Source organism: Mesoplodon mirus (genome assembly GCF_964341445.2).
Source record: "Mesoplodon mirus genome assembly, chromosome: 3".
Lineage (NCBI taxonomy): Eukaryota > Metazoa > Chordata > Mammalia > Artiodactyla > Ziphiidae > Mesoplodon > Mesoplodon mirus.
The window spans coordinates 177,551,909-177,565,844 of record NC_138978.1 but is presented as its reverse complement, the minus strand read 5'-3'; the positions used below and the strand labels follow the sequence as shown (position 1 = coordinate 177,565,844).

Sequence of the window (13,936 nt, the reverse complement as noted above, 5' to 3'; positions counted from 1 at the left end):
CACCCCTGCTATCTCTGAAATGTTACTCCTATTCTAGGTCAATTCATCCTACATGGCCTTGTTCTTGTACCAATTATTTTCAGAAAATAAAGAACCCTTCCTTATATGATGAAATCACAAAGAAAAAGTAAATTATTCATTCACACATCAACACTTAAAAAATTCAAACACAGACCTCAGTTCATGTCTGAATGAGAGACCCAAGCATACTGGTTAAAAGCATGGGCTCTGGAATCAGACTGCCTGGGATGGAATCCCAGTTTGCTGTTTACCAGTGCGTGACCCTGGGTAACTTACTTAACCCTCTGTGACTCAGCTTTCTCATCTATAAAAGGGGAATAACAACTGTTCCTACCTTATAAGTTATAAGAGGAATATTAAATGGTTAATATGGGAAGTATTGATATTGCAGGCAGTAAGTACTCAGTAACCATTAGCTATTACATTCCAAAATCTAAGAAAACTGAGGAACATAAATGCCAACATTGGAACTGAGTTATTGGAGAAGGAAAAAACTTTTTTTAAATCACAGGCTTTATGTTTAAATACAAGTAAACATTTTAAATAAAATTAAGACAAAAATGAGAACAGATATACTTAGAGTAAAAATAAGCTGAAAGTTTCATTTCTAAATATGTAAGAACTTTTTAAAGGTACCATATCAAACCTACTAAACTAGAAACTGAAGTGTTGATGCACTTTACTGAAGATGAAATTAAAAATCTGAATATATGGAGGAGAAAAAAGAATGAAAAACTCAGTATTATAAAGGGGTCAATTCTCTCCCCTACCCCTATTAATCCATTAATTTTACACAATTCTAATCAAAACTCCAACAGGTTTCGGGGTGCAATTTTTCTTTTTTATTTCATTTTCGTTTTAATTGATGAAATGATTCCAAAACTAATCTAAAAGAATGTAGTAAGTAGAATAGCAAATAAAGTTTTGAAAAACAAGAAAATGAACAGTAACTTTCCTTCCTAGAAATTAAAATATACTACAGACTCAAAGTAATTAAGACAGCGAGGTAGTAACAAAGAATTAGACAAGTAACTAATGAGTCCGAAAAGAACCAAGTATTTATGGGAATTCAGCATACAATGAGTGTGGCATTTCAAATCAATGGGAAAAGACAGATTATTCAACAAATGATGCTGACAAAGGACTAAATATTTGATATTTTGTCAAATACTAACCTCCCATCTTACATCAAAACAAATTTCAGATGGCTTAAATTTAAACATAAATGAAACCGTAAACCAAAAAGTAATAGAAAAAAATGTAGGTAAATACTAATATAATTTTAGGTTGGGAAAGGCATGACACCAAAGGCAGAAACTATAAAGGTAAAACTAACAGATCTGACATGAAATTTTGATGTTTCTTTACCAAAGCAAAATTAAAAGACAAGTGATAAATTTCTTTATAAGATACGTCTGTTGATTTTACATCACAGCACCCAACAGTCACACCTCTTGATTCACCCTTGTGTCTTCTTCTCCCACCCTGACTCTGAGCTTGACCATGTAACTGGCTTTGGCCAAGAAGATTAAGGGAACAGGATGCAGGCAGAAGTTTGATAAAAGCTTGCACACTGGGGCATGATCTAATGGAAGGCTGCTATTACTAAGTGAGAGACAAACAGACACACCACATGAACCCAGGTCAGGGAGTGAAAAGATGAGTGAATCCAGGTGAGACCAGCAGAACTGCCCAGCCAACTCACACATGTTTTACTAGGTTTTGAGGCGGTTTGTAATACCACATTAGATAACTGGTATGATATCAATATATCTACACCATAAAGGGTTATTTTTTAAAGATGGTATAAATCATTACAGGAACAACTAAACATCCCAATGGGAAAATAGGCAAAGGATATAGACAATTCACACAAAAACAGAGATGTCCAGTAAACACATGAAGAAATGTCCAACTCTAGTATCAAAGAAATACAAATTAAAACAATGAGATAACACCTTTTGCCATCAGATTGGCAAAGATTAAAAAGGCCAATAATGGCTTGAGTTGATCACAATGTGGTGAAACTGGACTCTCATCCATGTTGTTAATTTGGTAATGTGTGTCAAAAACTGATAAAATTCCCTCTGGTCTGGTAATTTCATTTATTATTCACTCAAATACTTATTGCATACTCAGAGGCCTATGCTGGGAACTAGAATACAGTCAGATCAGGCAGGACCTACTAATAATTTTGCTTTTATTATTAATTTGGGTTTTATCCTAAGAGCACTAAGATGGCATTGAAGGCTTTAGCAAGCGAAGAACAATATCGGATTTCCACTTTAAGATCAGTTTAACTGATGTATAGAGAATGGGGGACAAGAATGCAAGTGAGGAGACACTGATTGTTCCAGTGAGCGTTAACAGTGGCCTGGATTTGAGCAGTGTCAGTGAGATGGAGAGAAGCAAAGGGAGGGTGACGTGATGGGACCTGCTGACAGAAAAAAGTAAAAGAAAGGGGAAAAATAAATACTAGTCCTCAATTTTAATTCCAGGAATGTATGCTAAAATATAAGTATCTGTGCAGATATAAAATATGATACACAGGTGTACAAAGATATATACCCAAAGATGTTCATGGCAGTGTTTTTTATAATAACAAAAATAATGAAAAAAAATCTAAAAGTCTACCCCTAAGAGATTAAGGTCACTCCAAGCACAGTGAGAACACTGTGCAGTCACTTAAAATTATTTAGATTTCTATTTAGTGACAAGATGTGGAAAGGGGCCAGTTACAAAATACATAACATAATTTCACTTCTAAATAGTATGATCTCACTTACTTAAAACATACTCATACACACACAAGCACATTTATGGCTGCCTATGTGCATTACAGAAAAGTCTAGAAAGCTATACATCAAAATATCAAAATTCTAGATGCTTTGGACTTAAGTTATTAAAATCTTTATACTTTCCATACCTTCTAAAATCTATGCAAAACCTGTACTGCTTTATAGTGAAAGAAAAAAAGTAATTCTATAAAACAACACTGACCAGACATTTATTTGGATAATAGTAAACTGGTTCATTTTCTTAAAATACTGCAAATAAAAGATTAAAGAGACTAAAAAGAGATCAAAATAACTGAAATGAAAACTTATGATTCGTAAATCTTAAATTGTTAAAAAATGAACAATTTGCTTGTGATACTAGTCGAATGTGAGACAAGAATTTGGGAGAGGAGAGGAAGGGACATCTCAGAGCAAAGCAGACACTCAAATATAACCAATTTTATCATTACAAAACCTGCACAGAAAGATCCCTTCACTGCACTGTTAGACAAACAATTTGGACTCCCTTGAGATTTGACCTAAAGAGCTATTCATTTTATTTCACTTTATGTTCTGAGGTTCTTTATGAATCTTCTTCCCTACCAAGTTGACACATACAATAACAGATACCAAAAAGGATAGATTGAGGACCTCTGAAGCACAGTTAGTCATTTTGACTTCATTATCATCAGATGTACTGGTTGCCAAAACCAGATGTTCTAGAAGGGCAAAAAAATGTCATCAAGGTTGCTTCATTTCCCAAAGACAAAAACTTTCTTTGGTATTTGAGATTACTGTAAACAGACCCCCCCCCAAAAAAAACACTACCTGGTTTGAACAGTTTTCTGAAGATTCTGATGGATTTGCTTCACTGATATAATCAGTGACCTTAGTCATTCTTGCTTATAACAGGGCTACCAGAGAGATGGCTGCTACCTGAGCACAAATATATGACTCCAAAGTTTGTTTAGGCCTCTCAAAGGCACCACTAATTAATGTTTCCACTTCACCACTCCTACCTGCCTGGTTCCCTAAAGAGAAAAGCCCAACGGTTCTACCTTCAATATCTCTTCTTTAGAAAACATGAAGATGTCAATTTAAAATATTAGTCCAAAATAACAAAAATGTCAGAAACAATGTAAAGCAAACAAGACCATCTTCCAGTATTATTTACTCTAGTGCATAAGTGAAAATAATAATCCAAGGATGGGGAGTGGAGGTTGAGACATAATTCACATACCATAAAATTCACCATTTTAAAGTATACAATTCAGTGACTTTTAGTGTATTTACAAGGTTGTGCAACTATCATCACTGTTTAATTCTAGAACATTTCCCATCGCCCCAGAAAGAAACCCCATACACACTGTGATTTGTAAGATATATGTTTGGTCATTCAGATATATATATATTTGGTCTTCCTCCACAGTTCCAGGTTCACAGCTCCCAAAACCCTTGGAATTTCCTATGTGTAGAGAGTGATAAAGGTGTCTTTTGGTTATGTGAATGAGGTAATTTTCAGAAGCACCTAAGGATGGGAGCTAGTGCCAGGAGAATCAACCAAGTGATTAGAGGATTGGAACTTTCAGTCCCAGCCCCTACCCCACCCCGTCCCCAGGGATGAAGAGAGGGGCTGGAAGGTGAATCAGGGCTGGAAGGTGAATCAATCACCACTGGCCAATGATTCAGTCAATCATGACTATGTAAAGAAGCCTCCACAAAAAACAAAAGAACAGCCTTTTAGGCTCTCTTTTTTGAAAGCTTCCACACTGGGGAACCAGAACACTTCCACGTGCCACTGTGCTGGCCCCAAGCTCCACGAGGACAGAAGCTCCCTTGTTCAGGAACTCACCCTGTCTAGCAGCTCTTCATCTGGCTCCTACTCTTTAATATAATCTTTTCATAATAAATCAGTAATCTAGTGAGTAAACAAGTTTTCCTGAGTTCTGTGAGCTGTTCTAGCCAATTAACCACACCTGAGGAGGGAGCTGTGGGGACCCTCTGATTCACAGCCAGTTGGTCAGAAATACAGGTGACAACCTGGACTTGCAACTCACCTCTGAAGTGGAGGGTGGGTCTTGTGGGACTGAGCCCTTTACCCTTGGAATCTCATTCTATCTCCAGGCAGACAGTGTCAGAGTTGAGATGAATTCTCAGACACCCTGATGGCATCTGGGAATTGCCTGTTGGTTTCGGGAAGCCCCCAACCTCCCCCCGCCCCTGACACACACACACACACACACAGAGTAGAATGGGGTCAGGGAACCCTTTTGCACACACTCACTTCCCACTCCTCCTTCACTATCCCAAGACCGTAGCAACTATTAATCTACTTCCTGTCTCTATAGATATGCCCATTATGGACATATCGTATCAATGGAATCATAAAATAAGTGGCTTTTTCTGTCTGACTTCGTTCACTTAGCACGTTTCCATCCATGTTCCTTTTGGCTATTATGAGTAATGCTGCCATGAACATTTGTGTACAGTTTGCACGAATATATGTTTTTATTTCTCTTGGGTGTATACCGACAAGTGGAAATGCTGGGTCATCTAGTAACTCTATGTTTAGCATTTGAGGAACTACCACACTGATTCTAAAGCAGCTGCACCATTTTACATCGTTTTTCACATTCTTAACATAAACTTAAGAGATGTCAGACTTTCATAGAAGTAGGGGATTTACTCTTCTCAAACCCATTTTACATGCCAAATGCTATGCCAGGGTTTTATATAATTTCTGACTTAATTTTCCTAACAACTCTGTAATGCAAAAAGCATCTCCATTTTACAGAAGGAATTCATATCTCAAAAACTGTTTGTAACCTGCTCAAAAATCACTTAGTTCATAAACGTCAAAATAGAATTTGAACTCAGGTTGACTTCAAAGCCTGTCCTCTTTACCCTCTTCCATGCAACCTCTGCACTGAAATATACGTACACTGACTGCTTTACACCAAAAGGATTCTTTGGAAAAGTACATGTTAACTAAGTTTATTAGAATCATTATAAAACAGAAGCTTCCAGCGTACAGAAATTTCTAGAAAATATAAGAGGTCTCTTGTGTAAATCATTCCGTTAGTAAATGATTTCTTCATGTAGACTTACTTAATAAAACCAATCTATAAATCATCTAAGCATTATACAGATTCATTTCTTCCATCAGTTATATCCACTGACAAAAAAAATCTGGGTATCTTCTACTGTGGGCTGAATTATTTCCCCCCCAAAAATCCGTATGTTGAAGCCCTAACCCCCAATGTGACAATATTCGGACACAGGGCTTTTAGAAGGTAATTAAGGTTAAATGAGTTCATAAGGGTGGGGCCCAAATCCAATAGGATCAGTGACCTTATAAGAAGAGCTCTCTCTCTCTCTCTCTCTCTCTCTCTCTCTCTCTCGCTCTCTCGCTCTCTCGCTCTCTCGCTCTCGCTCTCGCTCTCTGCCATGTGAGGACATAGTAGAAGGTGCCCAAGGAGATGGCAGTCTGCAAGCCAGTAAAGAGAGCCTTACCAGAACGTGGTCATAATGGCACCCTGATCTCAAGATTTCCAGCCTCCAGAACTTTAAGAAAATAAATTCCTGTGGGATTTTCTTACAGCACCCTAAGCTAATACATCCTCCTTCATAAATATCGCAAACTATCCAATTATTGGTATTTTAAGCACTAAGAATCAAAACAAAGCAGTCATTAAGTAGAGCAGAAATAAGGTAAACCAATAGACATGCATAAGCTTGTTGCTCAAAAATATCTGCAAGTCCCATGATCAAAGAGACTAAAAAACAGAATGATGGCCATTCTGTTAATGGAGAATTTAATGAGAAAGTCAAGGAAACCCGGTATCCTCCAAAAGGGCTTTGGAGTTAGACAAACCTGAGTTTGACTCTTTTTTGGCCACTTCTGAGCTTTGTGTTTGAGTGAGAAACATACTCTATTTGTTTCTGAACACTATTCCTGTGGTCAGGATGCTTGTTTTTGTTTGTTTCTTTCCATTAAATAACTTCATTAACATTTACTATATGCCAAATACTATTTTACACCCTATAATACCCAGCAAGCTTCTAGAACACTACAGCTGCTCCAAAAATGGTGGTGGTTATTGTTAGTACATAGATCCTGGAAAAGGACACCTCAAAGTTAAGCATTTACGTGAGCACCCACTATTTGCCTACTAGTTTGCTGGTACCGTGAATATAAAAACGCTGTCCTACCCTCAAGGAGCCTACAATGAAGAGGGACAGATAGACCCAGCTCATTATAAAACAATGTAATAAATGCAATGGCCAAAAAACATGCAAAGTACATAGTAACACAAAGGGAGAGCTGGGAGGCAGATAAATCAAGGACTACTTCCCAGAAAGTCTGACAAGGAATTCCCTTCCTGATTTCTATTCTAGAAAACTTCATGAGCCCTTATTAGGGGAATCATTCACTGAGGTACAGCCTCAGCTCAGATTCTCCCTTTTAACTTTTACTTCCACTCAGTTCCATCTGTCAGTTTCAAAGAAGGGGGAGAGTGGCACAGGAAGAGACTAAGTATCCTTTTCCTCCCCAACAACTGCATAAAAATTGAAATCACATTTTTCCAAATCCTTCTTACACTTATGATAAAGACTGGGTGTTTTACAAGTTATACAGTCACCCCAGAGTTAAGCTGTGTGTAGGATAAGTAACCAAAACTGTCAGTCCAGTATGTAATTTCTTCTATACCAGCCAAATGGGCCTGCCACTTATCTTGCTTATTCCAACTGGGCTAAAAAGGTATCCAAAACCTTGACTACTGTAAAAACCGGTAAATTTTCTTCATTAATCCACATTCTTATTCAAGAAGTGTTCACTTAATACCTACAAGGCAAAACAATGCCTAAATACAATGCACTAACATTCCAAAAAATGCAAATTTGGCTCCTGCCCCTAAAATTAACGTTTTTGAGAAAGTCACACATCCAAAAGCTACAAGCATAAAGGAAGATCCGTGGGCACAGAGACTATTTATATCCTTTCATGGGTATCTCACTTGACATCTGACACAACAATCCTTGAAATAATAGAATTATCTCCATTTTTATCTGTTTTCTCCATTAACAAGTCAGCATATAAACCCTGGATCTTCTGAGCTTTGATTGTGCCACACTCTAAAATGTATATTAAATTTAAATGAAGGTAACAAAATCACAATAACTACTTCAAAGACTAAATATACACACAGGAAGGAAACTTAAAGATCGGTTTCCTCACCTATAAAATAAGAAGGGTGGACTAGATCACAGATGGTTAAATAATGAGCATTCCAGGAAACACTCTATTGCCACTCTCTGGGACCCTCATCCCAATTAAACATTACTAATCATGGCACTTTCTCACCAAACCCAGAAATGCAGCTATGTCCTTATCAACATGGCAGCCACTACCAATTGGGAGTAGATAAGCAAAACATAACCTGCTTGTGGGACTTTCTTGCTGGCACAGCAGTTAAGAATCCGCCTGCCAACGCAGGGGACACAGGTTCAAGCCCTGGTCCGGAAAGATCCCACATGCCACGGAGCAACTAAGCCCGTACACCTCGACTACTGAGCCTGCACTCTAGAGCCCGCGAGCCACAACTACTGAGCTTGCGCGCCTGAAGTCCATGCTCCACAGCAAGAGAAGCCACTGCAATGAGAAGCACACGCACCGCACCGCAGCTAGAGAAAGCCAGCGTGGTAACAAAGACCCAACGCAGCCAAAAATAAGTAAATAAATAAATTTATTTAAAAAAAAAAAACCTTCTTGCCACACTTGGACTGGATGAAGTGAAGCTAACTACCCAAAAGATTTATATAACTAGTCTAAAACAGAACTAAGCCCTAAAACAAGAGAAGTAATATAATTGTATAATGCTTACAAGTACACAATACACACTCTCTTCCATTATCATTTGATCCTTAATACCCAGTAAAGAATTATCCCTATTTTTACATATTTTAAAATACAGATGAGTGAAATAATGTGATCAGCTCAAGGTCATCCAGCTAATAAGTGGCTTGGATGAATCCTCACAACTCCACAACACCTTTTTCCATGAGAAAGTCACAGAATAGTGAGTGGAAGCCTGGACTATTTAATATGGACCTAAGAATGTCAATCCAAAATCTTCTGAGCTCTTCTTAGCCACTAGGCTACATGCAACTATTTTAGATCAGACAAGCTCCTCTTTCTACCAAAATAAGATCTTGAGTAACTAACCAACTAAGTAAAAATGTAATCATTTAAAAGGCATACACTATATTAATATTACATATATACACCTACCTCAATCATAAATCTTATACTTTTGAAACATTACATAAATTAACAATAAGAACAGAACCAAAAAGTTGGGTGTTACACTAACAAAAGTACCAGTTTTTGGGGTCTCAACCCTTTCACTGTCTTATGTAAGAACCACACTTTCTCATTTCTTAAATTCTTATCTGTAAGCAAAACATTAACAAGTAATTCTATATACAGCTTTTTACAAGTACAGAATGCCGTTAAGATTGTTTCAGAAATGTACAGTATTATTCTGTTTCCTTCTTATAGGAATACCACAAGGAGCGTGCTATTCCTGAAATTACAGTCATTTGAAAGATCTTATCACAAATGCCTAAACCGCCAACATATTTAGCATATCCTCTCTTCAGAATTCTGACCAACTTAAATGGAAATTCCTACTCATGCACTCCTATTTCCGGATGGCCTTTAAAACATCAGAACTACTCCTTAATATAAATAAGAGAGACTCGACTTAATAGCGTAACATTTATGTCCTACCATACTTGAAAGCATCATTTGGACTAAGTCAAATACGAATATAACCTGAAGAGCCCTTTCTTAAGCACGAAAATATCCCAGAGTTTTTTGCAGCCAGCACAAGAACCTTTTACTTTCATACCACACCATCCTGCTTTTACAGGTATCGAAGGAAATGTGTATATATGAGTTGTACAAACCACCTACCAAATAATCCAATGCCCTCCAAAGTGAAAAGCTGATCCTCTTTTCTGCTCTTAAATTATTCACAATTAGTCTACAAAGAATTACTGTAGACTACCTGAACAAACTTTTCTGACCTGTGTACCATGTTCTATATTTATGCTACTGGAAAGAATCAGTGTGATTCGTTCCTCTCTACATTTAATAATAGAGCAGGAAAACAGCTTAAAAATTACAAGTTACTTTTTATAAGAAAAGGAACTTTTAAGTGAAGACATAATTTACTGTTGACAGACTCACAACTATACATGATAGTGATCAAACTTCACTGAATACTCTAACTTTTTTTTTTTGGTTCACAATCTCTGAGTATGACAATTTTACGATCATTTTATTTTAAAATATCCCACTTTCATTGTTTTACATTTCTCAATGTTGAGAAAATTTTACCCAAAGTTTGGAAAAATTTGATAAATTCTTGTCTGCAGGACCCCTATAAGCATTAAATCTTTAAAGCACAAATCAACAATATGTTGTATTACACGATGTTAACATTACGGATGTTTTTATTATAGTTCCTGAGTCTTCAAGGACATCAGTAACTTGATTAAAAAAACCACGTTCAAATGCATGACTCGCATTTTTCAAGTCACATTTTATGAACATTATGTTTTTTGGTTTGTATGCCATAATTACATTTTGAACTGATCCATTATATTTGAAAATAACTTGCATGTGAAATCACTAAGGAAAAGGGTCACTTAGAAACACAGCATTAAAAACAATTTTTAAAGCCTTCAAATAAAGGTCTATAACTTGGAATTAAAGAAAAACAATTCAAATTCACAGTAAGCTGAAGTGAAAACTCAACACAGCTTATACCACAAAAAACATATACATATAAGCAAAGTGGTAGTGTTCAACCTTGACAGAAAAAAAAAGTTTAAAATGAAAACTACTTAAATTGAGAAAGAATTCCAATGACATGACATTTTCTTGCCAAAGCGCAGGAATGTGTAGATTATATCATTCAAATCTCATTGTATTACATTATAAAGGTCTTGGCAACGGTTAGCCATTAATCTTTTAACACAAAGGAGATTCAAATCCAAGTGAACTGTAAGACTATCTCTTCCAGAAGACAGAAATGGAGTAATTTACTTTATCCACAACTGTTTAACCTAAAAGGAAGGCCGTAAGGATGATAACGCAGAATGGATCAGCCTTCAGTCTACCAAGTCCCATTTCTCACGAAGTCTTGCACCAATCCGAAAAGAGAAGGTTAGGGACACAAAACAGGCTTAGAAAAGACTGAAAAAAATCTCCAATGAATGACACACCACATCATGGTTTATTCTCTTACACAATTGGAGAAACAAAACCGAAAAATATCACACCATATGTTTCATCGTATCAATTAAAATATTTTACGACCGTACCTTCAATTCTTTGGGGCTGAAAAAATAATTTAGCTTCTGTTTTACTGATTACAGAGTAAAAGGAAAAAGCAGCTGCTGCAATGCAACACAGGCTGCTACAGAGGAAGGAGAGAAAACGGTTTTCCAAACAAATCCCTCTCCCGCCCCCGTTTACACACCCCAAACAACTTACTTATCCCAGTCTTTCACTGTGTCTCCCCAAATATAAACCTAATAAATTCTTTCCCTTCCCCCACCATCGTGAAATTTCACCTTTCAGAGCTTTCACCTATCGCTACCAGAGCACTTTATTCCCCGCAGGAATTTCAGATCTTTCAAACTTTTCTCCCTTTTTTAATTAAACACGAGAGTTTTGTTATAAAAGTGCACGGAATTTTTACATACAGACGGAAAAATACCTGTTTCCCAGCAACATGCACGCTTCGATTCTCGAACCCCTCCCCATCTCCCAGGTTTGGCTTGCAAGGCTGGTGGGGGGAGGGAGCCAGGAGCAAATTAAATTTAGGAAGGGAAATCCTGGGCGAAAGAGGAGCATTTGAGGAAAAACAGGACAACGTCGAAAAGAGGACCCCCCCCCCATAAGAGGGTTGGGGAGGATTACAAGAAAGAAAGAGAAATGAGAAGGGACAAAGGGGGAGGGGGGAGAAAGAGACCAGAGACCGGGGAGACTCGCCGGGCCGGGAGAGGGAAGGCGGGGTCCGGGGAGAGCGGGGTCGCGGCTCCCGCGGCACAATGGCCCGCCGGCCCCCGCCCCGCGCGCCCCTCACCTCATGGTGTCGGCCGCGCCGAGGCTTCCCCAGCAGCCGGGAGACGCGGGAGGCGCCGAGCCGAGGGGGGTCTCTCCTCCAGGGGCGGGAACGCAGCTCGGGGCCGGGAGACAAGTGTCCAGCTTCTCCTTCGGGCGGCCGCGGGGCTACACCATCTCCTCGCACAAAGCCGAGGCGCCGGCCCGGAGTGGGAGAGAAGAGGGCGAAAGAAAAGCTGGGGAGGGGGCGGAGAGGCCGAGGCGCCAAGCGGGTCCCGCGGCCGCCACAGCCCCCCACCTCCTCCTCCTCCTCCTCCTCCTCCTCCCCCGGGAGCTTCCTCGGCCGCCCTCGGAGGGGTGCCCGCCGGGGCCGCGCGCCCGGCCGCAGCTCCACAGGCCCGCGCTCGCCGCGCCCGCCGCCGAGGCCGTGTGCAACCGGCAGCTGCGGCAGCCGCGGGAGGAGAGTCGGGATCGCCTCGAGAAGCCCGGGAGGAGGCGGGGCGCGCGGCGGAGGAACACGCAGGCGCCGCCCTCCTCCCCCCTTCCCCCGGGGGCGAGGGGGCGGTGAGGGGGGAGGGGAGGCGGGGGGCCGGGCGCTCCCCTGCCGCCGGCCGGACCCCCCGCGGGACTGCGGAGAGCGGGGAGGGGCGGGAGCGGGCTCGGCGACTACGGGTTAGCAAAGGCTCTTTGTTGCTTTCCCACCCTGCCTCCCCAGCCCCCTGGGATCGGGGCTGCTCACCCCCCGCCCGCAGCCGGCTAGGGTTCCTCCCCCGGGGTTGTCCTTGGCCGTCGTCCCCCCCCGGTCGCCTACCGCTCCCCTGAGACTGGGGGAGCTCCCGGGCCTCCCCCGCGCCGGAGTGCGGAGACTGGGGCGCCGGGACCTCCCGGCGCGGGACCTGCGGCCACCGGCTTGGGAAGCCAGGAGGCGGCAACCAGGATGCGTGACTGGGCGCCGGGCCGGGGGACTCCGGATCTGCCCGTCCGGGTGCCCTCGTGCGGGGCTTGTCTTCAGCTCGTCCTGTTGCTATCTCAGGACCGGGACCTGCCAGTCGATGGGCATCCCGGCCAGCCCCACGGCCCGCCCCCGCCGCGCGCCGCTCCCCGCGAGTCCTCCGGGGTGGGGGGAGGGGGTGGCGTATAAATGTAAAATATGGTCATCATTGTTCGCTTCGCTCCTTTTCTTCCCGAGGAATCCCAGTGTGTTGTACCGATTTAACGAGCTGATATGCACACACCAAGTATAGGGATGACTTCATCCCCTAAAGAACGCAGCCAACTCGCGGGGAAACGCAGTCGCCGGGAGACGCGCGCGGCATCGTGTGCAGCAGCGGGAATGGAAGAAGAGAAACGCAGCCCGTGAAACCGCTTTCTATCGTCATTAGCAAAAAGGGAATTCCGGCCGCGGGAGGCGGGGAGAGAGGGGCGGGGGGGCCTGGGAGTGATGTCAAATAATGATAGTTTTAAATTTTTCGTCATTCGTTTGGTCTTGAAATCACCTTGAAAAGGTAAACGTAAAATGCTGGCGAAGAAAACATTTAAAGTCAATGGCATGGGGGGGGCGGGGGGAGTCCATCCAGGAAGCCAGGATTTATAGTTGTGGGAGTTTTTAGGTATCGAAAAGCAAATCCAAAAATCAAATGAAAACTTAAACTGGACAAATTGCAGGCCTCTTGTAGTCCCGAGGAGGAGTGTGTATTTTTTAAGATGACTAGGATGGATCTAATCCAAAATGGAAGACCTGCCATGACTCCAGGAACCTATTCAAAAGTTTTGGTGTTTTATTTTAAGATGGAGGCACAATTCAAATTACAGTTTTGATAGTTGAGATCATTTACACTTCCAAAAGAAAAGTGAACAAGTTATAGTCATACTTGGTGAATGTCTGACTTGTCTATAATAGAACTGTGTGGCCCAGTTTTAACTATAAAAAGCTTCCCCATTTCAGACTCAATACCAAGTTATTTTCTTTTTGGAACCTGCAGCCTCAAACCAACAGCCT

General features: G+C 41.1%; 1 protein-coding gene across 10 annotated transcripts in view; it reads right to left on the bottom strand.

Annotated features, from left to right (window-relative positions):
* ENAH (ENAH actin regulator) overlaps positions 1 to 12,061 on the bottom strand; it is a 153,740-nt gene extending 141,679 nt beyond the window's left edge. For all 10 annotated transcript variants that reach the window (XM_082615463.1, XM_082615466.1, XM_082615465.1 and 7 more), the window contains exon 1: positions 11,960 to 12,061. In XM_082615463.1, coding sequence (XP_082471589.1) covers positions 11,960 to 11,964 — 5 coding nt within the window. In that variant the 5' untranslated portion in view covers positions 11,965 to 12,061. The remainder of the gene's footprint in view (positions 1 to 11,959) is intronic.
* Between the last annotated feature and the right edge of the window lie 1,875 nt (positions 12,062 to 13,936).